The 26843-nt window shown below is 51.5% G+C and overlaps 1 protein-coding gene across 1 annotated transcript; it reads left to right on the top strand.

The window, feature by feature from the left end:
* The first annotated feature begins 867 nt into the window (after positions 1 to 867).
* Positions 868 to 19462, top strand: GASK1A (golgi associated kinase 1A). The gene is made up of 5 exons (XM_037387137.1): positions 868 to 1201; positions 11580 to 12395; positions 15920 to 16042; positions 16319 to 16422; positions 17008 to 19462. The coding sequence occupies exons 1-5, from the start codon at positions 1199 to 1201 to the stop codon at positions 17216 to 17218; spliced, it is 1257 nt and encodes a 418-aa protein (XP_037243034.1). The 5' UTR covers positions 868 to 1198; the 3' UTR covers positions 17219 to 19462.
* Positions 19463 to 26843: the final 7381 nt, after the last annotated feature.

Here is a 26843-nt window from a genome sequence, read left to right on the forward strand (position 1 = left end):
GTTACTGGTGTGGGGCTGGGGCAGTTGACAGCATGAGTTGCCACAGTGAGAGACTGATGGGTTTTGCTTGGCCATAGCCCATAGCTGGAAGGGAAAGGTTATATGAAAAAACCCAAATACTTGACAGCCTGGCAGCTCCCTGTATACCCTGCTTGGCCATGGAGGGCTATGGAAATGCATTGCTTTCCAAAGCCTTGCCTCCAGCCCCTCTTGTCCCAGAGGTCTGAGGAAGTGGCATTTAGGATGCGCCTTGCACCCGGGTGCTGGGGGGGAGCTGCACTGGCCAGGCACAGCGGGGCTCGCCGTGCCGTGCCATGCCAGTGGCTGTGATGGTCTACTTCCCCCTGGGTCACCCCTCTCCTGGAAAGCAGGTGCCTGAGCACCCTACAAATGGGTTTAATGCATTAATCCCTTTTAAGCAGATAAGAAATCTTTTAGGGCTGCGCAGGCACTGATGCAGCACAGCTGTTTGCTGGACTGTTACTGAAAGGCAAAGCAACGTTAATGAAAACTTCCAAAGGGCATTTTCTTGGGCACCCACGAGCAGACCTGTGGTCCCTGGGGCTCTGTTTGTCCCTCTGCTTGTGGCACCAGGGTCATCAGGAGCAAACAGGTTTGGGAGAAGCACGTGTGTCTTCAACCTTTACCTGTGCCTCCTAACTCAAATCAGCCTTCGATATTAAAAAAAAAAGAAAAAAGGAGCAAGAAGGGCTTTTATTGTGAAAAAGAGACTCTTCAAATGCCTGTTCCCCCCTTCCCAGCCTCTCAGCTCCCCTCCCCACAGGGAGGTGGGTCTGGGATGAGGCAGAGTTTGAAAACTCGCAGCTGAAGTTTGAAGGGTGTCCTCCCGCCCAGGGGGGAACCAGAGCTGCCTGACGGCGTGGCGTGGCAGGGACCCGACAGCCCCCAGCATTATGGAATTGGGCAGCAGGGATTGCAGAGCGCATGGAGGGGCACCCCAGGGTGACAGCCCCCAGCTGTCCTTAGCGGCTTGGGGAGAGGAGACGGGCTGAGTAGCTGCTGGAGGATTTTTCTTTATTATTGCTATTTGTTTAATTTTTGTATTTTGTGTGGGTTCCTGGTGCTGCATTGAAGTGCCGCAGGCAGCTGGCACCCAGCTCAGGAGGTGACCGCGTGCCACGTTGCCTGCAGGTGGTGAAGCACACGAGGAGGACTGTGTTGGCCAGTGCTGCAAGACATGGTAGGATTTAGGGGTTTCCTTGCCTAGCTGGCAGTGGGAAGCGGCGCTGGGTCTGCTCAGGGACCCCAACCCCATGGATGAAGTGCGAGGCCATTTCCCATCTGTCTCTGTTGTGGGGGCAAGTCGAGTGGGACCCTTGGGTGGGTTGGGGCATGGTGAGGCAAGCAGGGACCTGCTTCAGCGCATGTCTGTTCTTAATAGCACTAGGGGTGGACAAAGCAGGTTGTAAGGATGTCTGTAAAGGCAGCGCTGTCAGCCAGGGAGGTGATTATGCTTCCTCAGCTGAAACCCCACTTTTTTTAAGAGCCCAGGTGGCATGGTGAAGAGCATGGGGTGAAGGCAGTAAAGTGCAGATAGATACGGAGAGCATGAAGAGCCCCTCCGCACTTTCCATTTGGTCCCCCAAAAGCACAGTGCTTTCATCAAAAAGTCACAAAACCAGCCCGTTTGGCAAGGGGAAGCTTCTGCCTCCCCCCCGCCTGTGAAATGTTGTGTTTCCATTGGCATTCAGAGATTTCCCTGCATCCAGGGCACGTTCCAAACCTTAGGGTGGTTTTTCATGTTGCCTAGTTTTAGTGCTCAGGTTTGAGACATCCCTTGGTGACTGGCTTGCAGACCCATCTGAGCAAGCATGAGCCAGCTGAGCTGGGACAGGGTCCCCACCCCTCCCCACTACTGCCGTCCTGCTGGGGGACAGCCGGAGCATCATGCCGGGGGGGTTGAACTGGGGCAGGGGGGCTCTGTCTCTGCACTGCTGCCTCAGCCCTTGCAAAGCTTGTGTTGGGCAGGGATTGCAAATGGATGAGCTGAGGAGGCGCCTGGTGCTGCTGCCAGAAACTGGTGCTTTGGTGTCACTTGTGTCACTGAAAGGTTTTTACATCCCCAAGAGTGTGGTGATGGCTCAGAGCATCTCTGGGAGCAGTAAGGCTGTGACAGTCTTCACTAGTCTGTGAGTGTTTGTGTGTATGGGGACGCTGCTGTTGTGTTTTATGCTTTCCATTCTACAGTTTGCTATGCTGTTTGGAGTTTCTTGACATTCAATGGCAGGAAGAATAGACAAGACCAGGGCTTGTGTCACCATTTTGGGACTGGAGATAACTCTCTGTCAAAGAAAAAAGTGAGGCAGCTCTCCCTTCACCAGCCTGTCATCCACAGTAATGCTCTCCTGTATGAGCCTTCACTATGAAGCTTTTCAAAGAGTATATGGGCTGTGCCAGGTACCTGATGCGGTCTCCCCTGCAAGAGCGGGCTATTCATTTTTTGCCAGAATTTTCATTTTCCCTTGGCAAGGAAAGGTCTGCTCCTGCAGTCCCTTCCTCCTTGTGGGCGCCCATATTGATTGCTTTGATTTCACTTGTAATCTGGGTTTGCTCTGGGCACCTGTAGGCAGGGCAGTGACGGTCATGAGGGATAAATTCAGGCTGTGCCCTGAGCCGATTATCTTGTTGCTTCAATTGCAGCAAAACCCTAAGCAAGATACTCGAGATTATTTTTTACTTCTTTCAAAATCACCAGGAGAGTGACCACTTGCAGAAAGCCAGAGAGATCCCAGCTGTGAGCTCTGCTGTTAGCACAGAGCGTGCACTTGCAGCCGGCTGCTTGTTGGATCCGGCTGCTGTATGTGCCTGACCTGCTGGAGCAGTGGGTGCTGGGGCATGACTGCATTACAGAAACATCTTCTTTCTTCTGGGTTCAAAATGTGCCAGCAAGTAATTTCCAACTGCTGTGTCGTTCACCCCATATGAGGCAGTCTATATAAGAGGGACTGATTACACTTTATTAATCCTCCTGGCACAGATGCCAAATGCCTTAATTACCGCTTCTGTTTCAAATGCTCAATAAGTCCAGCCTGCCTGCAGCTATTTGCCTTGCCTTGAAGGAAAAGCCCCTTTTCTGGGAGCTGGGCTGCACCGGTGCTTGTACCATGTTTGCTCGGCTCGCTCACCCTGTGGGGTTTGCTGCGAGGCGAGAGCGGCTGCTGGCAGGCTTTGCCCAGGATGGGGTCTGCAGGACACAGGCGACATTCGGAGCCAAGCAGCAAAGAGATTTCTTTCCCTTTTTTCCTGTTGGAGAAGCAATGGCTTAAACAAGGAATAACAGGGCTACCTTTCTGCAGCTGCAGCCAGGGCTTGCATGAACAATTCTGTTTTGAAGAAAGCCCGCAGGGCTGAAAGGCCCCACTGTCCTTCTCCTCCCTCCCCTTTGGAATCCCACGAATGTGCTTTCCTGCTCTCCAGGAAGGGAAAAAACCTGACAGCCAGCTTGGGGAAACCCAACCAGCCGGCTTGGGCAACCTCCACTGAAATGCTGACAAGGGAACCTGGCACTGCCCGTTATTGCCACCCTGAAGCGGGTTTTGTGAGCCCTCACCAGGCGCGGAGCAAGCCCTCCCATTCCCCAGTGCTCATCCACCAGTTGGAATTGAAAACTGAAAATCAGTGGATCAAAATACGCCCCCTCCCCAAAATATAGAAAAAATGTGACCCCCAGTAAAATAAATAAAATGGGACTGAGTGCCAAAGCGTGTAAGAATTTTAGCAGCTTCTCAAGCACTCAGCAGCAGCATTGGTAAACTCATCAAGATCGAGAGGAAAGAAAATGAGATTTTATTTTAATGTATTCCTCCTCATATTAAATGCAGCCTCAAACACGTTGCAAAAAAAGATGTGGCTTTCTAGCACTTCTGCTCTTTGCTGCTATTATTCAGAGGAGCCCAAGCAGCGCAGCCCCACTGGGGATGCCCAGTCAAAGCTTGTGAGCAGCCCAGAGGTGGAGCAGGAGAAGCTGCTGAGGCGAGGGGGTTGTAAGAAGGGGATCCATGGTTACTCCCAGGTTCCAGCTCTTGCATCCCCAGGTTTGGGAATCCCACAGGAAACATCAGTGTGAGCCACTGGCTGCAGCTGGAACTGTGAGCACAGAGGACTGTCAGCTGCCGAGCGCTGCGGGGAACACAGCGTGGTGTTTTTCACCAGAAGAAACCCAGGCGTTTCGAGGCAGTTTGTGTGTGGGACTTGCAGGGAAGGAGTCCAGCCTGCGGGTCACAGCCTGCTGCCCCCCTCTAAAGCATCTCCTGCACAGCCCTCATGAACAAAGGCAAGACTGTTCAATATGAACGGGGCATGAGGCACAGATGTTGCACAAAGGCAAGCCACATCTGTTTCACCGGGGAAGGGGCCCCCTTCATGCTGTTTCAGCAGGCAGATGGGGAAGCTGCTCTGAAAACTTCTGGAGCCGAGCGCAATAGGCTGGGTAGGAAACTGGGACGAGGGGAGGGAGAAAAGGGAAACCTGGCAGGATCCTGCGCAGCAGTGGGGGAGCGAGGGAGTGAGCTGTGCAGAACTGCTGCTCTCCCTCCTTGACATCGCTGGCAGGATTTCTAGGTTGTGCTGCCCTCACTTAGGTGTGAGGGTTAGATGAATGGGTGGACAGAGAGGAGGGAAGATGAGGAGGACCTCCCTTGTCCCATGATGCTAGCAGGACAGTTATGCATTCAGAGCTACTCAGATCCTCGCTGTCCCCTGTGAACATAAGGTGCTGTTTTGGGTTCGCAGTGGCCTAGATGGTTTGGGTGCAGGTTGGTATCACTTAATGTAAGGCATTTAGTGGTGAAAAGTAATGGAGATGTTTGCACAATGTAAATGGCAGCAGACCCGTGTGTCTCGGTGACATGTCCTGAGAGACAACCAGCAATCTTTTAGGAGATACATTTCCAAGAAGTAGAAGATCCAGCCAAATGCAGGAGTCTGCAGTAAAAGCCCTGACTCTGAACTTAAACAGGAGAAGGATGAGCCATCTGAAAGCTTTTAGTTTGTTTAAGCAAAATAAGTATGGCATCCTAGAGACAGTTTTGTTTTATGCTGCTTTTTTTTTTCACTTCTGGGATTAAAACAGAGGGGTCCTGAGCTGCGCTGTAGGTAGCATCAGGATGAAAAGTGCCCTCACCAAGAGCTCAATATAGCTTCCTACAAGCTGAAAGATTTACACAGTGGGAACAAGGAAAATGGTGAATCTTTCCTTTTTCTCAGTGAAATTCCCACGATTTAGAGGTAAGGTCAGTGTCATTACAGGAAAAGCAAGTCCCTGCTGGTACCCTGCAGGGCTTTAATCCATCCCAGGTTCAGGACATGGCATGTGTCCTCTCTGGGTCCCCCCAAGCAGCAGCCCTGCCTTCCCATCAGCTGCACCCCATAGTGTGGTGTCCTTCACCTAGGTGATGGCCATCCATCTCCTCCATGGTGTCCTCCATCTCCTGGCCTAGGTGCTCCATAAAGGTGCTGAACAGGACGTTGGGGATGCTGGAAGCATTGTTGCTCTTGTAGGCTACTCCTGAAGGGTTTTTACAAGCCCATGGTCCAGCTGTACTTGTTTGGTCTGTAACTCAACCGGGACCAGTCAGTGCAATGGGGATGGCACTGTTAGGTACAAGTGCTGGCATTTTCTCATTACGCAGAGCAGTTTCCAGCACTGGCTGAAGATTTTGCTGAAAATGGTCTTTTGGATGATGGGGTGCATGAGAAGAGGCTGTGCTCAGCCTGTGGATGGGCAGAGAAGCACCTCCAGGGTAAGAGGCCTCCCAAAAACAGAAATAGTGGGCCGTGGTGGGGGAGATTGAGCAAGAAACAGGACATCTCACCCCTGAGAAACAAAAAGCTCAAGGGGATGATGCAGGGCCTGGAGCCAAACACATGCCAGGTTATTACTAGGGAGAGGTTGTGGAGCTTGAGGGTTTCAGGGGTTTTATAGTTTGCTGCCCCAAGATTGTAGCGATAATTGGGAAGAACTGTGAAGGCAACATTGTTTTAGAAGTTAAAAGAAGCATGTTGGCACCATGCCTTCAAAGTTAGTGCTCAGAGTGAACAGTATTGACACAGTTTCACCCCTTGATGCTGCTGCTGGAGTGTTGTGCTATGCTAGCGCAAATCATGCTTGTCTCGCCATTAAGACTATAAATTATCCCCTGGAGGCAGAAGCTTTGCAGACTGCCCAAAATTTAGCAAAAGTACATCATGTTTTAAAGTTTCGTCCTGCGCAACTTAACTTGGTTATTTTCTGGTTTGGTTTTGGACATGCTGGTGGGAAGGTTTGTGTGCCAGCTATGAGGACTTTGCTGACTCTGCAGGGAGGGACCCAGCACCATGTGGTGATGTATCATGTTTCCATCTCCTGGCCTTCAGCTGACCCAGCATTTGCTGTGATTCCCTTGCATATGGTTTGTGGGAACATGGTACCCCTTCTCACCTCTGCAGTGCCTGGCTTGAGCTTCCCAAGCCACTCATGAGGAGCAATGTGTGGAAGCAGGTCTGCAGGGGCACCTCGAGCATCCCTGCCCTGGTGCTGAGCAGGGTGGCCTTCAGGGTGTCCGCAGGGGGCCACAATGCAGTGGGGTCATGGTCCTCCCACCTTGAAGGTCATTTTGGAGGAAAAAACCCCTGCATCCCTGGTGGAAACAACTCCAGATGCAAAGCTGGTGTGGGTCTGCTAGGAATTATGGCCACTAATGGCTCGTGAGGCTGGGTGAAAGGCTGTCCATTCTTCGTGCCCCATGGCAATGCGGGTGAGGGTGGGTGGTGGTGTACCCATGTGCTGGGGGAGCACAGTGGATCTGCCCCCTGGGCAGCTGCTCTGAGCGGGGCTACCTTTGCGGCTGGCAGTCATCATTTAATAGCTGTCTTTAGTAAATTCCCACTCTGCAAGCCATCTGTCTTCTCTGAGCAGGATGATATAGGAAAGCACTTAAACACTTGAATGATGGGTGACGGATGCTGCCAAGGATTTCCTTCTGCTCAGACTTGCCCAGAGTCACTCTGGCGGTGGAGGGGTATTGTCTCCTTCCACACCCTCAGCATGGTTATGGGTCCCCAGCAGTGAGCTTAGCCCATGTGCCATGCCTTTAACAAGCCAAAACACTCCTGGATGATACCAAAAGGAAGAGGCTGTTCCCCTCCCAGATCTGGTTGACACACCTACTCTCAGCCTCTCTCCCCAACATGCTCGGATCTTCTGCGAGCACCATGTGTTGGGTGCAAGGCTCTGGAGATGTTCCCAGGGGTGAGGGGTAGCTAGAGGAGGTTTCCCTGTTGCTTTTCAAGCAGTCTTTGTTAAAATCGGTCATGGCAGGCAGTCTTCTGCTGCCCAGGCGGTTTTGTGGTTCATCGGGCAGGCAGCGAGCACAGTGCTGGGAGGTTAAGTACAGCTCTGTGTGCTGCACCCCCCATGCAAAATAGACCCTGCATGGTATGCATCCAGATAAATGCACATACCTGCTTTTAACCCACTCACCAGCAGCCTTCAGCAGTCCTCTGAGCTTGGGAGCCTAGGGCAGGCAGGTGGCCAAGAGGGCCGTGGCTGTGGCTGAGCTGTTCTGGCTCCCTTGGTCACCTCTTTGGGACAGTGGGATTTGCTGCTGGAGGGGTCTGGCAGTGCTGGTGCAAGAGCAGGAGCACTCTTTTGGATGCCAGAGGGAAAACAGGGATCAATTCCATTTTTAAAGGCCATATATTGCCATGGCATCTTTCTAGTTTTAGGGCTGTTTCTTACATTCTTGGATCATGACGTTTGGGGTTTGGTTTTCTTTTCTTTCAGCTTGACAAAGGCAATTTGATGCTCTTTGAAAAGAAATTGAAAACAGACTTCTCTGCTTCAAATTCTGCCAAGGTTCAAGTGTCCTGGGAATACAATGTCGAGGATAACACACACCCATGCACACACACCCCCCCCACGCCCCCACCCCCACCCCACCCCCCCTCCCCGCCATACTTGGGAGTTTTGTCCCCAGGCAGCCAGGCTGCATAGCCTCTCCACTGTGCCTTTGGGAGCCCGGGCCATGCTGTATGTCCCTTTGATGAGCGAGGGTATATATTATTTACTCATTGGCACCCTGGAAAAAACAGTACTTCTCTTAAGCCTTTTTATGGGTTTTGCCTGTAGCTTGTCCACTGGGAAATGGACCTAATTTCTAGCAAAGACATGCTGTACTGTCAGTATGTCAGACTGGCAAAGCAGAGCTGTACGTATGGTTTGCATTTCAGGCTGAAACGAAGCCATAGCTTTAACTTCAGCATTTTTTTACAGCATGGGCTCAGAGAAAGTTTCTTTGGAAAAGTATTTACCCTGGGCTTGTAAATACAGTATTATTTCTGCAATGTTTTATCATTTAGGTTATGATTAAATTTGCATTACCAACTGCCAGAAATAACACAGAGACTGTACTTGCACTTTTTTTTTTGTTTGTTTTATTGTGGATGTGGCAGGGAAGCCCTGAATGGCACTGGGGAAGGGAGCCTGCAGTGGCCCTCTCCCAGCTTCACAGCACAGGATTTCAAGGTCAGATTGGGAAAGAAATGAAGCTGTAACTTGTGGTGCCCAAACCCGAGCCCACTGACAGAGAAGATGAAGTCAGTTTGGACAATAATGATTCCTTAACCACTTGGACTGTAAACTGACTTGACATTAAAAACCATGCAATCATTGCCATCCATTTGGCATCCACTACTCTCCAGATGTGGATTAAAAAGGATTTTTCCTGCAGTGTTTCCAAGGTTCTTCGAATGGCTCCGGCATGCACCCTCACCCCGCCAGGATATTGGGATTTTTGGCAGCTAGGCAGTTTGCATGCCCAGGGATGGTGTAAGTAGCCAAAGGGTTATTATCGGGCAGATGACAAAAATGATCATCCTGCAAATCCTTTGTGCAGAAGAAGAGCGTTTTGGTGAGGACACAGTGGGCTGTGTGTCTCCAGAAGGGTGGGATGGGGGAGGTGCTGGGAAAACTTGCCAAGGGAAGCACGGGTTGGGAAGGGAACTCTGCTGGATGCAGATGGGAGTACTGAGACTTACAGTTAATCCTGTCCATGAGGATTAACTCCATAGGTGTCATTGCAATTAATTCAGCATACTTCGGGGTTGGAGGGACAGACTGTGAAGCACTTCCAGTGATGACCTGAAAGGAGTATGGATATCAGGATATGGTCTGGCCTTTTAAAGCCACAGTGTTATTTTACTGTGGTTAAACTATGATTTAGACATTGTGCCTCCCTTAAACTCTTGCTCAGATTGCCAGACCTGGGTTGCGGGTACTTGGGAATACAAATGTGTCTGCACTCTGCGGGACTTGCTTGAAATGCAGGGCATGAAGGTTTTGGGTAGCTGAACTCAGGTGCCACCTGTGTTAGCTGGCGTTGGCTATGGTTACACGGCACATCATTATCCCATCCAAGTGGGAGAGCTGAGGAGGCATCACAACCAGCCACTTGGTAGAAGTTCTGCTGCCCCTTGGGGCTGCTCAGGGGTATTCATGCTCATCCCCTGCCCAGAAAGGGGCCTAAGGCAATAATTTAGCCAGGTAGTATGATGCCTGTGACAGTTAATCCCAAGCCTTGAATAACCCTACCCGTGGTCTAGGGTAGATATGCCCGTGAACAGTCTCACCCTGGACTAGCTTCTCTTCACTCTGCGGCTTTAAGGGACTGGTAAGACAGGGTGTCCCCCAGCAGGTTCCAAAGCCCTGTACCAGGCAGCCCCAGCTCCCGGCAGAGCTCGGTGTAAGCTGTGTGTGGGCAACAAATTTGGCCTGGTGGATATATTTTGCTGCACTACGTTGTATTTCTGGGAGAGGAAAAATTAAGTGAGAACTATAAAGTTGAATCACTCCATTGCTAGCTATTATAAGCTGCATTAAATCTGCTCAGTCCTTGAGAGGGAGACCTTGAAGGAAACCCCCCATGGTTGCTGCCAGCAAGTTGGTGGCTTTGTGGCTCCCCTTACCCACCTCGGCTGACATACTGTCTTTGGGAGGGATGTGGCTCCTCACCGTGGGGACACCTGAACCAGCCTCCCCACAGTGAGGACATGAAACCTGATGGATTTTAGGATAGTGCTGGATCAGCTTGTGAAGGGGCTCATGCACTGGGGTCACCTGGGGCAGCTCCTTTGAGGGCTGGAGTTGTGCTGGTGGTGGGTCCCTGCAGCTGGTGGGAGCCTGCGGTCCTAAAAGCCCTGTGGCTGGAAATGCTTCTGCTCACCCAGCTGCCTTCTGGAAGTCATTCTGGCTACTGGCTCTCACCTCCCTCCAGTTTTTCAGAGTTTTGGTTTTTTCCAGGATTTTCCTTTTATAAACAGTCTCTTATCCCTTCTCTGGCACTGTATTGTCCCGCTGTGTCTGCCATAGATACACTTATGCTTCCAAAATAAATAATTGCAGAAAAATGTATCCATTTGAACAGTGCCTCAATTTCCAACATGGGTTTGAGCCACTTGGAAATGCCCGTTGTAAAGCAGAGAAACGGCACCAAGGTGCCTTTTGCTGCTCCAGCCCCTGGAAGCTCGTTAAAGCACCTGAGCCCAGGTGAGCGTGGTGGGGGTGCGGCGTGGCCCAGGGTTGGGGTGGGCTGGGAGGGTCTCCCAGTGCTGCCCCATCGCACCCCTCCACCTCACCCCAAATGGGAAGGTGCTGTGCTTGGGGCAGCCCCAGTGCTGGATGAGTGGGGTTGCTTTAGGCCAAAGGGGAGAGATGAGCTTAGCGGTGAGAGGAGACTTGCATAGCATTTGCTTATAACTGCCTTTCCAGCCTATATAATTTTTGTAAGTCTCTTCAGAGAAGAAAGTATGACTAAAAGCTAAAAGCCGGAGCGGGGAAAGCTGTGTGTGTAAAGATACATACACCAAAACTTGGTAGTACCCATCTAAAGGCAGTTCCTTGGTGCTTGGAATCAGAATATTTTAGGTTTTAGATACAGCAGTTTGCATCCTTTTAAAATGTAGGCTGTCCCAGCTCCTGACGCCGGACACAGCAACGGGCAGAGCTCTAGAGGCTGTGTCTCAGCACACATTGAGATGTCCTGTGAATGAGGGCGTGGGGATCTGGGTTATGGGTTCAGTATGCAACCAAAATAGGAACCACTGAGGATGCCCAAAGTAAGGTCTGAAGATAAAAACCTCCTAGGAACTGGAAAGTGTTCGCATCCAGCCAGGAATTTGCTCTGGTTTGGTCTATTTATTTTATTATTTTTTTCTTTTTAATTTCTTGAGTCTTTAAAGCAAAATATTTGATCGTGAAGAATTCATCACCCATAGGGTGATCCTGTACATCATCGCTGCAGGCATGGTAATGTCTGTGGTGGGGCAGCCCTTGCTCTGATCAGCTCCTGAAGGGACTGCAGCTAATTTCTGGCACAAATCATGCTGCCATCCATACTTCTGCTACACGCCATGGAGGCAGCGAGTGTGTGGGGAACACAAGCAGAGGGGCTGCACCTCCAAAGCAAACCCCTTAAAGTTTATTGAGAGCTCTGCCTGGGGCAGGGGGCACATAGGTCTGGGGGTCCTTGGCCATAGTACCACACGGGATCCTCTGGTAATGCTCTCCCTTTCTCTCCCCACAGGCCCAGCGACCATGGCGAAGGACGGGGCTGAAGCCCCCTGCCTCAGCAGCCCTGGGGGTGCTGCTGGCCCTGGCCCTGCTGGCCCTCTCCCACCTGCCCCCCCCCCCAGACCGCTCCCCCCACCCGCTGCCAGCATTGTCCCCCCCTGGCCCCCAGCCAGAGGCAGCTGCCCCCCTGTCCGGGGTCCAGACTCGCAGCAAAAGGCTCCCCATATCCCCAGTTCACCTGCAGTGGGACCAGCCTCCTGGCCAGGGCAGGAGGCGGCGGCGGGGTGTGGGGGGTGATGCTCCCCCGTGGCTCTCCAATGATGACCTTCAGAAGATGCAACTGCTGGCCAGTGGGCAGGTGGTCTCCAAAACCCGTGTCCCAGCCCATGGGCAAGTCCTGCGAGTGGGGCTGCGGGCCATGGGGGACGCTGAGCGGGATGCCTCGCCAGCCAGCCCAGAGTGGGAGTGCCAGGATGGGCGCTGTGGGCTCATCAAGCGCCCCAGGGACCTCTATGAGGTGCTGGCCTTCCACCTGGACAGGGTGCTGGGGCTGAACCGCAGCCTGCCCGCTGTGGCCCGGCGCTTTACCAGCCACCTCCTGCCCTACAGCTACACCGACGGCTCCCTGCGACCCATCATCTGGTGGGCACCTGACCTCTGGCACCTGGAGGATGTCAACAATGACCAGAACTCCTGCGCCCTGGGGTGGCTGCAGTACCAGGAGATGCTGCAGCCCCATGGACCAGCGGTGACAGCTGGGGATGCTTCCTGCTCCAGCATCCCTCGTGGCGAGTGGAGTCGCCTGGCCCTCTTCGACTTTCTCCTTCAGGTAGGGCTGGAGCGACGGAGACCACTTGTCCCACCAGCTGTGCTGCCCGGGTCCCCCTGCAGCTGCCTTGTCTGACCATGGTCTCCTTCTCCTCTGTGGGGTCACATAGGCTGCAGTTTCTTGGGCTGTAATTTTACTCATTAGCTAATGGGGAGCGGCAAAGCTTTGTGCAGAAGCAGTTTGGCCCAAGAATGGTCCATGCCTGGGACTTGCAGGGGTTTTGAACGCAGCGAGTCCATTCTCACATGGGTGAGCTTTCTCCTGGCATGGCTCCATTGGCTTCGCTTTGCATGGCTTGGGATAAGGCATCACTAGGGGCACGCAGCGTGTTCTGCATCAGCCCCATCAGATCAAAGTCTGGGGATGCGCTGCTGGCACTGGAAAACAGGGTACCCGTCCCTTTGTACAGCATTGCTTTCCCCCTGCTCCTCTGCCTCTTCAGCATTAATAGTGCTTAATCTTCTGTCTGGAAAATCATACCCTGCTGCTACGAGGGATTATGACAGCGTCCCAGAGAGTTACTATTTCTTAGAGGGCGGCTGTGAGGAGGCAAAAATTATTTCTGTGGAAAAAAGCCTGTTTAGGCACCTTGGGGCTGGAGCTTTGGTTATCAGACAAGGGGAAAGTGCCTGAAAAGGCAAGTATTAAAATAAGAAAGAAGTGAAGAAAGAAAGGGGAAAAAAAAACCTATTAAAATACGTGTTCTTATTATTCTCTCTGTTTTTTGGCAAAGCCTGAGCATTAATCTTTATAACCTCAGACTATGGCTGGCAGAGGTGGAGCAGTCCTGGCTGGGCTGGGAAATATTTTAGCTGAAACAGCCAGAGAAACGAGAAGATTAACCAACCCCCTTCCCTTCCCTAGGCCAATATGCTGTCGAGTGCAATGGAAAGGCTGAGTGTCCAGGAGAAAATATCTAGTTTTATGGAGACTTCCCCTTGGAGGGACGAAGCAGCGCAATGATAAATCCAAGGGCAATCCACAGGCTTTCCTCAATAACTCTAATAGGATCCTCCCATGTGGAAAAGTCAAGTAAAGGTAAAGAGGCACCAAGTCAGCAGGATGTTATAGAAGAGAAACAGCATCCTTCAGGAATGGCTTTAGCCTCTCACAGCCCCTGCTGGGGAAGGAGAAGCTGCCAGCTTTGAGCCCTGCTGTACATTGGCATTGAAATCTTGGTGGTTTTCTTCAATTAGCCTTAAAATTGGGCTGTTTCTGTATTTATTTCTCTTGGTGTTTGCCACAAGGGAACAACCCTCTTGGTGCAAAGCTCTTCTGGGGGAAAAATGCTGAGCCTGGTGGGAAGGGGGCAGCTGCTGATGGCTTTGTCCTGCACTTTAAAAAGGGCCAAAAATGCATCAACTCTGAAGGGCTGCAGCCACATCCCTGCTCTGTGGCACTGGCTTCCCAGCCTGGGGGAGAACAAGGAAGTTTTCCATGGGGGAAGCCAACCCAGGCTAAGTCACGGCTGGAAAGATCTATCAGACCCAAGGAGATGCTCTGGGGTGGCTGAGCTTTGTGTGAGACCAAAGAGGGGCTGACAGTGAGCTTCTCACAGGGTTTGAGCTTGGATGGGAGAAGATGCAGCTCATGTATTCATGTTTCAGCAGTATGACCTGGTGTTCCATTCATTAGAACCGTTTAGGCTCTGGCGAGGAGAAATTAATATAACCAACCTGGGGAGGGCCAGGGGAGGGAGGGCTTGTCAACATGTCAACAGCACTCTAGCATCTCCACAGCCGGCTGGTCCACCTTCCAGGGCTCCACTAGGACATTAGGTCCAGCCTCCACCTTACACCTCTGTGGGTCCAGCACCCATCCACCTCAGTTTCACAGGCACTTGTGGGTGCGTGGGTGGAGGTCTCAGCCCATTTAATGTCTCTGTAAGTCATCACGGGTTGTCTTCACTTTCTGTGAAGCCTGGAAAACAACCTGGCAGATGAGAAAAACTGGAGTGCTGAGCTTTCCAGCAGGTAGACCAAGGAGATGCATGGAGGAAATGTGAGGTTTTCTTTCATTTCCACGTTTTTTGTGTCAAAAGACACTTTAACACTTTCAACCAGCATGTCTCCCAATGAAGAAATGCTGACCTGAGTGCTTCATTAAACCTCAGGAAACAGAAGGTTTTGTTAAGGGGCTCCGGTGTGGGACTAATCTTCCTCCTCAAAGGGTTATGAATGTAACGGCTATGGCAATCAAACTTTGTGTTTCCTGCAACGTCTTCTCCAGTGCTTGATTAGTGTTTGGACTCAGACTGAACTCTTTCTCAAAGCACAACCTGTAATAGATAAATTGTGCTGCTGATCAGGGTGAGGGGAATAGGCAGCCACTGTGGGTTGCTTGGCTTCTGCCTAAGTCATCACCTGTAGATCGCCCTGGGCTCACCTGAGACAGGCTCCACAACAGTGCCAGGAGCCTCTCTGCACCCCAGGCCCTGGCTCCCAGGTTGGTACCAGCAACCCTGAGCAAATGAGAAAGTTGGATGCCTTTGTGCTGCAACTGGAAAATATATTCATTTTATATCTATTTAAAGGAAATAATATATATATATATGGGGATATTTTTGCTGTAATGTTGCAAACAGGCGTCCGGAGCTGGAGGTGGTGAGCCAGCCAGTGTGGTTCTATCTGCCCCACAGGCCACCAGAGAGGATGTGCTGGCTACTTCTGGCAAAGCTAAGGAAGCTTCATGAATACCAGGGCAGGATTACTGAAGCTGGGTCTGGCAGATTTATGTCTTTTAAAAGTCCCTCATCCCTCTGAGGGCACGGTTGAAACACTGGAAACTGCCAAGCAGCACTGGGGTTTCTGCAGGGGTTTGGGGTGGGAAGAGGGGGGCTTGACAGCCTCGAGTACGCAAAGCCTTAGCAGCACCTGCAAATAATTAAACACAAATGTAGTTAAAACAAGTCACCATGGCCCAGCTTACATGTCAGGCATGCTCTGTGTAGCGCACAAATTGCTTTTTCGCTTGCCAATCCTTTTCCATTCGTCTTTCCATTGAGAGCTGCTCAGGTTACCATAGGGATGGATGAAAGGGCGTATCTGTGACAGGAGCCAGATAAAACCATCATCCAGTGCACTGAGACTTGGCCTGAGGAAAAAAAAGTATCTCTTTCTGAGGTTTCAAAACCTAGGTTTCCTTGGGTGCTTTTGTTGATTTTTTTTCACATTCATCACCGTGTATGTCTTCCCTTGGTTTCAGCTGGAAGCGTGACCTGTTTGTTCTGTGCAAATACGGAGTGTGGAGGTACCAGGTGCAGAAGGTGTCTGAACTCCATCAGGAAGGCCTGTCATCACCACCTTTGTTGGTCTCTTCTCCAGGCCAAGGGGGGTTTGCAAGTCAGCTCAGCTTCTGAATGCTTCCCTGCCTCTCTCGCTCACCAGTGTGACAAAAAGCTTTTCCTTTTCATGTCTACTGAAGATCCTTAGAAACTTATTTTCCTCTGAGCAAGAAAAGTTCACAACTGGACCTCCCTGTCCTGGGCTCCTGTCCCCGCTAAGGTCCACAAATGTCTCCCACAGGTTCATGACCGCCTGGACCGCTACTGCTGTGGGTTTCAGCCTGACGCCTCTGAGCCCTGCATGGAGGAGATGCTCCACGAGAAGTGCCGAAACCCAGCAGAGCTGGTCCTTGTCCACATCCTGGTACGACCCCCACTCCCCAGGGGCTGCTCTGGGACTAAGTTGAAGGTGCCTGGGAGGTGCCTGCAGGGCTGAGGTGGCAGAAAAGGGGATGTAGGTCCCATGGTGATGCTGGGTCCATGGTGGGAGGTGTGTCTGGGCACGGAGGAACCTGGGCTTTGTCAGCTGCTGGCCCCCAAATGCTCTCAGCATTTCTCAATGCATTAAAAAAGCAGCCCAAACCCCCAAGCTGGTGACTCCCTGTGGTAAGGGAACTTTTCCTTCTTGTCCCGCTGGCAGGTCCGGAGGAGCGCACCGTCCCGGCTGGTGTTCATCGACAATGCAGGCAGGCTCCAACACCCTGAGGAGAAGCTCAACTTCAGGCTCCTGCAAGGCATAGACAGGTAGGAAGGGCGAAGTGCACGCTCCTGGGGGCTTGTCCCAGGTGAGGGCTGAGCTTGGACGCAGGGATGGACAGAGCCCTCAGTGCACACTTTCCTGCTGCTCCTGGCCTCCCCAGTCCGGCACCTGTGTCAAGCGGGGCCACCTCCCACCCAGGACAGGGCAAGCGGGTAGGCTTCCTAACCCATCACACGTGCTCCTGCCCTGAAACTAGCTCTTCATCCTGCTCTGGCTGGCCGATGGCAGTCTCCAAAGCCTACTTTCCCCTCTCAAATTGGCAGCTGTGCAAAAATAACAAATAGTCAGCATTTCTTGCGTCGTTGCCTGTCGGGCATTTTGGCACACTATAGGCCCCTTGTTTTAGAGCTTATTTGGACCCGTTTCTGATGGAGCTGTCCTGCATGCTCACCGTGGGCAGTTTTAAGCAGAGTGCTCCTCATCCTATGTTCCTATGTTCCTCTAGGTGGATATGCATTTCTGCTAAAAGCAGGGGTGGCCTTTGCTCGGCCCTGCTGCTCCCCTCCTCCCTGCTAGGCTTTCCCTGTGTAACCCCTTCCCTCCCTCTCTCTTCTGCTCCTCTGCTGCAGCTTCCCTGCAGCAGCGGTGGCCACGCTGCGGTCGGGCAGGTTGCAGAACCTGCTGCTGGAGTCGCTGCACATGGACCGGGAGCTCTGGGAGAGCCAGGGCGGTGCTGAGGGCCTGAGACCCCTGCTTCGGACCATCGACAGGCGGGCACGCATCCTGCTGCGGTACATCCAGGAGCGCAACCTGACGGTGTTTGAGGACTCGCTGCGGTGAACCAACCGACCTTTGGCAGGCACGGCACGCCTGCCTGGCAAATCCCAGCGGCGATGTGAGACTGCGTGCGGGTGCTTGGCTCTCCAAAAGGTGGTTCCCCTGCTGCTTGTAGGATGCCCTGGAGAAGGGATCACAAGGAGTATGAAAGAGGAGGAGGAGACTTCTCCTGAAACAATCCACAACTGCTTGAGAAAGGCGACAGTTACCAAATAATGGTCTCAGCATGGATTTTCAAAGGAGGGGCACAGAGAGATTTTTTTGGGGTGCCTTCACCCCCCACCCCCACCCCAGCAACTTCAAAAACTGGAGGCTTGGGCAGCTGAAGAGCCCACAGGGGCCCTGGAAAGGGTTAAAGAAGCAGTGAGAGGCACTGCTCAAGGCTGGGGGAAGTCACTGGCAGCCTTTCAGTGGCTTGCACTGGGCCTTTTGAAGATGCCTTTGCTGTTTCCAAAACATCACAGCCAGAGAGGTTGGAGCACAGAGGGGAGTTTTCTAAGTGGATTAGGCAGGAACAAGTTGCCAGAGCCGAGCTCTGCCTTTCCCCCTGTGGGCAAGGTGATGTGTGCCTGGGAGCCAGCATAAGCCACTGCCCGCAGCCGGGGCCAGGCAAGGTGCCATCCCGGCAAGCACCCTGTGCCATTGCCATGTGCCATGTGTCCTGTGCCATGCGCCCTGCCTTGGCAGGCCTGGGCTGCTGCCAATGTGCATTTTGAACGTGGGATCTGAAGATTTAAATCTCTCGCTCGCTCTTTCTCTTCACTGTCAGGAGACTAAAGGGCAAACCTACCCCACTGTGAAAAGTGATCCTGCCTGCTCTTTTAAGGCACAGCTGTGCAAAAACTCTTCCAAGGCTTGCAGAAATATCTTCTAACCAAAATGCCAGGCTATTTCAGCAGAAGGCAATCAAGTGCAAAATGCTTTCTGAGCATGCTCAGGCAGAGGCCATCCCACTCCTGTCACCCCTTAGGCTCTTGCCCAGCAGCCCACTGTGATGGGGTGCAGCAGCACCCCAGCCAGGCAGGTCCTCAAGTGTCAGGGCTGAGAGGTAATTCAAAAGCAACAGGAGGAAAAAAGATACAGGGATGGGCTTTGTCAGAGCCTCTTGCTCTCCACAGTGTGTTTCCCAGCTGAGGCATGCAGTCTGTGTTTGCTTGCCAGGAGCAGATGCTTCCCACCCCATGGGGCTGGCTTTTTAAAGGGGCCTCAGGGAGCAGCTCTCCATTTCTCCAGGGCTACAGGTGGAGCCTCCATGCTTGAGGCACCCCAAATCACTTGTGCCTTTGGAAAGTCTTAGCGAGATCGGTGTGGACACCCATGCCATGATGCTGTCCCATTGCCCTAGCTTTGGACAACATGGCCATCCATGAAGCGGGAGAGGAAGAAGCAGTGGGCATTGATGCCTTCCCTCCTCCACCCCTCTCAGCACCATGTCAGTTTTAGAGCCTGCAAGGGGAGACTTTAACACTCACGCTGATAAGCATGAGCAATTACCTTTCCCCCCCCTTTTTCCTCTTGCTGAAGAGAAGATGAAGTGGGGTGTGGGTGACGAATCAACAACCACAAGTGCTCTCAGAAAGTGTCAGCACTCGGCATCATGGGCGCATCAGCATCCAGAGTACCAGTGGCAGCATCTTCCTGGAGTCCTGCCCTCCAGTTAGCCAGGGAAAGCCTTTCCCCCAGCACTCTCTCCACCCCATGATTTACCACCCTGTTTGCTGCCCCATGGGATGGACGACCGTTGGGAAAGCCCTGCTAAAGCCCAGATCATGCAGATTCATTATTAGGAGGTGACCTTAGCCTATAAGCATGGGGGAGAACCAAGTAACTCATCCTGGGTCCTGTGAAAAGCCATGCCCAGGCATGGCCTTGTATGAATATAGGAGACTAAACATAACGTAATTAAATCGAGAAAACATCCTGTGAAAAGCTATGTGGTAACAAGAATATTAGATAGGATGTGTAGCATCATAGTCTTATTTTTCTCATTAAAATGAGAAATTTCATTAAAAGAGGTTTTCATCCAATGTAAGCCAAGTTCTCAGCAAGAAGTGAGAGGAAGGTGGGGCACTGCGTGGTGGCCAAAGCTGCAGTCTTTGCTGTGCTGGAACAGTGGCTTTTGCCTTGCCTCTCGTTGCATCTGCTTTACCTTATTATTGCACAAGGTAGTGGGGATTTTTCAAGGTTTTTTTTCATTTCCTTAGTTGTAACATGTGTGTTTGCTGCCTAAACATGTATGGGAACATCTGTAAGCAGTTATGCATGTGAATAAAAATCACTTTTTATTTAACAAAGAACAACGTATGGATAAATGAGAGAAGCAAAAGCCATGATCTTGCTGAGGCTGATCATTAGTCTCCTCTAATAGTAATTTTTTCCATGGGCTTTTGTCTATGCAGCCAGCAAAGCTCACAGGCCCTGAACTGTGGTCATGGCCATTCAGAGAAATTATGTGGATGGCTTTTATATCAGCCTTTAATATGGAGCATTGGGTTCAGTTTGCTCGAGCCATGACTGTGTCATAATTCCTATGATAATCTTATTTTTATGGGTTTATAACGTAGTTAGAAGAATTCACTCGGAGCCACGCTTGACAAACAAGATCTCATCTCAGCAGTGATCCTGTTTTAATCAAATTTCACCAGGCATCATCACAGATCCTGTTGGGGTGAGGTAATAAAAAAAAAGTACATGGTCCCAGCTGGCTGCGGTGCTGGGGCACGACTTCTTCAGCTTTAAGAAGGCGGCAGCAGCTAAGCAAGGAAAAAAACAGTGGAGAAACAAGTTAAGGCACTTTCCCTGGACTTGCAAGAGATGAAATGCCTGTGGCTCCCAGTGAGGGGCAATTAAACACAGCTCCCATCCTATCAAGGATGCTCTTGCTAGCATCACTGGTGACAGGATGGAGTAGAGCAGCAGCAAGGAGCCAAGACCATTAAGAAAGTGAACCCATCTGTGTGCAAGTGCCCCCCGGAGCCAGCAGCATGGGCTTAAGGTACTGCTTGCTCCACACATCCCCCGAAAAGACCCAAGACAAAAGCCCAGTGCAGCTGTCCCATGCCTTGTCCTTCCCTTGTCACTTCAACAGCTGCTGGAAGAGCCTGTAAGGCTTTCCTGGAGGACCAGGCAGCGCTCCCGCCAGGGCTGCTTGCAGGAGGACATCCCTGCAGTGCCCTTGTGCCCACCCTTGGCACTGTGGGAATGTGCTACTCGCTGCCAGTGCTCTGGGAATAGCATTTGAGAGCACGGGCACACTCCCTCACCGGGCTGCATGAGGCGGAAGCTTTCTTTCCACAGTGATCCAAGTGGCATGATCTGTGTTTAGCAGATCTCTGGCTGCCTGCGGCCCTTCAGCTGGCAGAAAATAGGGCTGGGGGAAGAAAGGCAAGGGCCAAATCAGCTCCAACCGACTGAACACATGCACACACAAGCACGCATGTAAACTCATGCACCCCAGCCCTCCCACATGCACGCACACACGCACTCACACTTGCGCCCCACCCACCCCCGTGCATGCACGTACCCATATGTTCACACAGATGTGCATGTGTGCACAAATGTGTGTATGCATATCCTCCATGAACATGCATGCATGTGCACTGAACCCATGCACACTTGCACCCACCCAGACCGAACCCCACCCCACCACACCACTCCTGTTCAGCCTGTTCTTAACCCCCACAAAGCTGGCAACCCTGGAACACCCCCCAGCAGCCTGCTCCAGTTCTTTGCTGGCCTAACTCTCCATAAACTAAATGCCTTTTTGCTGCTTTAAGGGCCACTTCTTGAGCTGCTTGTTGCAGCCACTGGACGCGAAACAGCCTTTGCAGCAGCCCTGTACAGACCTCACAGAGCAGCCCAAACACCCGCTGAAACCACTCACGGGCTATGGATGACACCAGTGGGGTGGCACTTGGAGGTGGTGCTCAGACATCCCATAAGATGCTCAGCAAAACCCACCCAAGCATCCCTGTGCTGTGCAGGGGAAGCATGGGCCAGCTGCAGCCTGAAAGGCAAGAGCTAGCAAATAAATCCAAATTTATTGTTAAATAGCTGGATATAAAAATAATCTGCCTTTTAGGAAGCAATTTATTTATGCTTTCAGTACTTGCTTAAATATTTATGCGGAAAAGGAAAAAAAGTCCACTTCAACATAGGACTACCATTGTAGCAACAGCCTTTAAGATTAATGGAAGTAAATTAGCCTGACATTTTATTTACATCCAGCAAAGCAATAGATAAACTCTCCTCGTGATGGATTTTCTTCATTAGCGGGGCAAACGCTTAAGGTACAGCTTTTGACATTGTTTCTTCCAAGCGGTTAGACAAACAGTTTATCAAGAGTATAAAATTGTCAGGAAATGAAGCAGATTAATGACCAGTAAAGGGAAGATCATTGAATTTATGATATAAGTAGCAGTATCACTGGACCTTAAGAAATGGTTTATTAGATAAGCAACATGTACGTGCATGCAGAAGTGCTGAGCTCTCCCAGACCTGCTGCCCTGGCAGTGGCTGCTCCCCAAATTGTCTCTTCATGGCAGGGGAGGGTCTCTACACTGAGGCTTCACCTCCCGCCTCCTTCCCTTCCCTTAGGTCTGGGTTTATTCTGTAACTTTCTCATTAGAGCTTGTGAACATATTATTTCCTTTCAATTAAAAACCTCTTAGAGTTGTGACGGCTTCAGGGATGATAACCTTGTCTTCATGTCTGCACAGCAGTGACCGTTTCCGCACAGTCTAATTTGGCAATTTCGGCTGCTATTACAGCAGTGATAATCATACCCATAACAGCAACAATAATATATAGGACTTCTCTGGTCTTTTGATCCTTTGGAAAAAATCCCTCAGCATCAGCTCTTTATGGATCCCATATGGCTCCTCCAGTGATTACCCCTGGATTGACAATTAGTCAGACAAAGCAAATGAGGGAAAGGAGACTGGGAACCTGGGGGAAAGAAACATTCCTTGCGATGGCAGAGGAGTTGTGCTTGTGGGCCTTCCAGGTTTCTGCCCCACCAGGCACGGGGTCAGGTTTTCAAGCTTTCAGAAGAGGGACTTGGGGTGCAAGGACGACTGAGAAACACTGGTTTAACCAGTGCCACGAATCTCAGTCTCTGAATACTGTGTCCAGCAGGTGGCATTGGCTTGACAGACGGTCTTTTCCCTGCGCTTGCCAAGAGCATCTTAAAAATTTAATCTCTGGACCAGCAAATTTCAAGCTGCTAGAGCATCATTAATTCCCTAATTCCCTTGCAGCCTAATCCACCCAGCTGTACTTTATATCCCTCCACCACCACCTTTTTCCCTCTGTTACCGTCTCTTCTCGAAGAACAACCAGATCTGTGGAAGCAGCATGTTGCTCTAGGCAGGGAGCCCTGGGAAGCAGGACAGAGCAGGACAGCCACTTGCAGGACAAGAGGCTGCTGCTGGGGCTCTGCCCACCCGAGCCTGGACCCAGGTGCTCAGCAGCCGTGGGAAGAAGCAACCTTTCCTCCCGGCATCGTGTTTAAAATGCAGCGCAGCAGCTGTGCAGAGGTGCAGGAACGGCTCTTATTATTTAAAAACCCATCCCAGGGACAACTGCAGGGACCAGTCCAAAGGTGCTGAAGTTTAGGAGCTCTTGGGAGTGCTGATGATCCTGCCAGAATAGCAGGCCTCCAAATATATCCAAATACTACCCAAAACAGTGCTGGAGGGTGAGGTCTCTTAAACGTGACCTTCTTGTCATGCCTGTTCACATATGCTGTGCCTCTTCAATCTGTGGCATGGAGTGCCATGGGCATGGGGGGTTCAGTCCCTCTGAGCTTGCAAGTGAAGCATAAGAGCAGTCCTCCAAACCAGGCACCATTACTGATGTGATGGTGGTAAAATTCTTGCTGTAAGGCTTTGACAAGGTGGATCGCATCTGAGTGTGGACGAGCCTTTCTCTCCGGGGTCACCCAGGCATTTGTTTTTCTCTGATTGACCAGCCATTGCAAGGTCACGCTGGCCTGCATCTCCGCTCTCTGCAAGGGGCATCTTCATGGCTATTTCTGTGCTGAAGACCTCAAACGGCGGTCAAGTTTCCAAGAACTTGTCCTCTAGAGTTATTCTGGGTACCTGCTGTTTTGGGAGGATTGTCTCTGTTCCCAAGAGCTCCTAAACTTCAGGACTTTTCAGATAGGCCTTGCAGTTGTTCCCCGGGATAGATCTTGAAGTGATACAGCTCTCAGAGCTGTGTGCTGCCAACCAGCAGGTGATGCAAATCAAGCCATGCCTTGGGGCTTTGAAAGGCACTGGTTTGTAAACAAGGCAAGCCAATGGCAGGATCGGCCTTTCCCAGACAGGAGGAGTTTTCCCTCCCCAGTCTGCCTCTGCGTGGTCCTTGGGGATTTCCCTGGCTTTTTTGTTTTACTCCCAACTGAAGGATCAGCCTCGATTCTTCTCCTTTTCTGACCTGAACCAGGTTTTATTCCCCTGGACCATACCCGGCATCACCAATCCAAGAGATGATGCAGGTGCAAAGAGGGCTCTCGCATCTGGCACAGTGGGGACCCCTGCCTCAGGACAGGGCCACCACCCAGCAGGCAGGGTAGTGCTCGGTCCCCTGTGCATGGGGTGGCTAGGCAGTGCATGTGCTTCCAGCTTCTGTCTGCTGCTTGGATTTGGATGCCATGTGAGTTTTTTCCTTCCCCGGTCCCTGGCCAATTTCTAGTTTAGGCAGTCGGACTCATCATTTTACCTCCTTTTGGGATGGGAGGCTGTAATTTGTGACATCTGTGCATCACCAGGCACAAGGGGGACTCAGACCATGCAGCAGGAGAGGTGAGGAGGAGGAAGGGCAGAGATGTCAGGTCTTTTCTTTAAACACTGAGTTTTCTTGACGGATACCAGGAACTAATATTTCAGTCCACAGGGGTGTTAACTCACCATATGGGCTGCCTGACCTTTCCCCAGCTGTCTTCAGGTGGCAGTGTGCGGTGATGCCTTCAGAAAGCACCTGAAAATGGTGAGGATTTTTCCCACTAGATGCTCAGCCTTGGGAAAGTGGAGGGAAACTCTCCAGGGATGGCTCAATCCCATGCTCCCCAGTCCAGCTAGATGAATACAGCGGGGTTTAAACCAGGTATAGGGAAGAGCTCAAGGGAAATGTGAGTCCCAGCTCTGCACAGAAATGGGATAGGACATGTCCACACAAGGGATATTTCCCTGAGGGTGGGGGGAGCAAGTGTGGCTCCACGGTGCTGCCGGCCAAGCTCTCTACTCAAGGAAGTACAGGGTTGCCTATTCCAATCCTTTTCAAATTAGTTTTGCTCTGCTGGATTTCATTTTTGGCCATATCTGAGCAGGGATGGAGTTTTTATTGCAGGATGAGGCTAGCAGATACAGTGACACCGGCTATGCTGCAAGTGTTGCTGTATTTTTGCAGGTGTTGTGTTTAATTGCCCATTCTGGCTGCATCAGAAAAGGCTCAGAGTCAGAAAAGCGTGCTATGTCCCAGGGCTGTTTATGTGCATAAACAGTCTGGGATTTATTGCCTTGACCCTCTCCTGAAACAAGTTCTTGGCTCCTCTGAGTTAAATCTTGAAGAAAGGGGATCTATTAAGCTGAGCAGCAGATTTGGGCATCTAGGAAGTGCATCCATGTGCCAGCAGGATACCAGGAGGCTGAGATTTGCCACAACTGAGACAAATCTTCTTTAATGTTTTAGTTCCGTTCACCAGGGTCTGCCAGTTCTGCTCCTTGCCCACAGTAATTAGCCTGGGAGTAGGGAAGTGGTGATTATATTCTATTTAAGGCAATTAAGTGTGGTTTTCCTCAATTTGGAGTGAGGGGGAGCAGTGGTGTGCAAAATGCGTGTGCAGAACAGACAGGTTAGGTCAGCACTGAGCTGAGAGGGGACTTTGGGGCAGATTGGAGAGGGATGCCTTGCTGGAACAAGACCAGCTTATCTGCCCAGCTGCTTTGCTGCGGTCCCGAGGCTTAGGAAGCAGCTTTAGGAAACCCTTTGGCTGCCATTCCACAACTCCGTTGTTATCCATGGCCAAATCTGATCAAACATGGCTGTTCCTGAGCAAACAGCGTTTAAGATTTCAGAGATGAGCTCAGGGCAGCTGAGAGACTGCTGGGCAAGAAATGTAACCTCCCTCATTGTCCCTCACTCAGCCACAAATTTGGGCTGAGGCAGGCAACAGCTGTGAGGAGTGAAAGCAGCCGGAGTAGTCTTGCCTGGGGATTTACACAGAGAGGAGACAACTCACGGGGCAGATGAGGTGGCCACCCTGCCTGTCAAGCTACTCCTCTGGGTGATGCTGGGGCCAGCCCTATTTCACAGAGGTGGCTTGGGGCACATGGTGCCACCAGCCCTTGTGTCATCAAAGTCCCCCATCAGCTCCTTGGGGATGCCGGCACCACCTGGGAGCTGTGTACTTTGACTGCACTCAAATAAGCCTTTTGACAGCAGCAATGAGGTGATATTTGTCCGGCTTTCTGCCTCCACAAAGACGGGATTAGGACACGAGAAAGTCCTGCTGCTTAATCTTCCTTTGAAGGGACTTGGAGAGAGAAATAAGAGGGAAGAACAGAGTGTTGAGAGCAGGCAGCCTGTGTGAGCAGATGCGTAAGAAGAAAGTATTAGGGTAACATGTCTGAGCTTATCATTTGTGATCTGGAGGTGTCCTTGGAGACTCAATTTCCCCTGGCAAAACCTGGTATTTTTAGCACAAGAAGAAAAACCTGAGTCAAAGGCCTCTGCTGTGGTCCCCGCAGCAATGAGACTACCCCCTCCATTGCCAGGTAAATCCCAGGCTCCTGCCCCGCCTGCAGCCAAAATTGTATCACCTTGGCCATAGGCTGACCACCCTCACCACAGTGGGACCAGAAGGTGCAGCACCCACCGCCCTCGCTGCCAGGCATCAGAAACCAGCCTCCCTAGCACTGCACCACACAATGCACCCAACCCGGGCCGTCCTGTCTCTGAAGGGCAGTCTGCCTGCTCAGCCTTGCACAGGGGCTTCGCTGCAGCCCCATGCTCTGGGTCATCACCAGTTATCATCTCAGGGCCTGGCATGTCCCTGTGTGACACCTCTTTTTTACATCTTGGTCCCATACCAACTACAGTCTCTTCCCTGCCCTCACTTCTCCTTCTCTTACTCAAAAGGAAAACAAGGAACACATGTGGGAGCTCTCTCGGCTTCAGCTGGGCATGGACTTTTCAAGCCTCATCACGGTTTAAGAGGTGGGAAAAAAAAGCCCCCAAAACATACGTGCCTCTGTGCCAGTGGCACCCAGGTGGGCAGCTTGGCTCTGCTCTCTGGGGCTCTGCGCCAGCCTTCTCCTGGGCTGGTCAAAGGGAGAGGCTGCTCAGTCCTTCCCTGCCTCTCTCACCTGGTGCTGCTTTTGCACATGTCCTTCTAAAAAACCCTCATCTTCCCGAGGCGTTTTGATTGCTCTTGGTAGAGACTGTGGTTTTTTATGCCCGAAGCGTTATTGCTTCCCTGCCCCTGTGTGCTGGAGCTGCCTCTTGCACGCTCCACAAAGCAGCCAGGCACTGACTAGTTTAATTGCTTTCACGCACCTCTTTGCCTGCCCTCACACTAGCTGTAGGGGATTTGGGGCAGTGAAAGGACTGGGAAATAGGGAACACT

This window comes from Falco rusticolus, chromosome 4 (genome assembly GCF_015220075.1).
Source record: "Falco rusticolus isolate bFalRus1 chromosome 4, bFalRus1.pri, whole genome shotgun sequence".
NCBI classification, from domain to species: domain Eukaryota; kingdom Metazoa; phylum Chordata; class Aves; order Falconiformes; family Falconidae; genus Falco; species Falco rusticolus.

Coding starts and splice junctions, on each gene's coding strand:
- GASK1A (XM_037387137.1), top strand. Junction 12,396..15,919: donor TCTTCGACTTTCTCCTTCAG/GTAGGGCTGGAG, acceptor TGTCTCCCACAG/GTTCATGACCGCCTGGACCG. Junction 16,043..16,318: donor TGGTCCTTGTCCACATCCTG/GTACGACCCCCA, acceptor TCCCGCTGGCAG/GTCCGGAGGAGCGCACCGTC.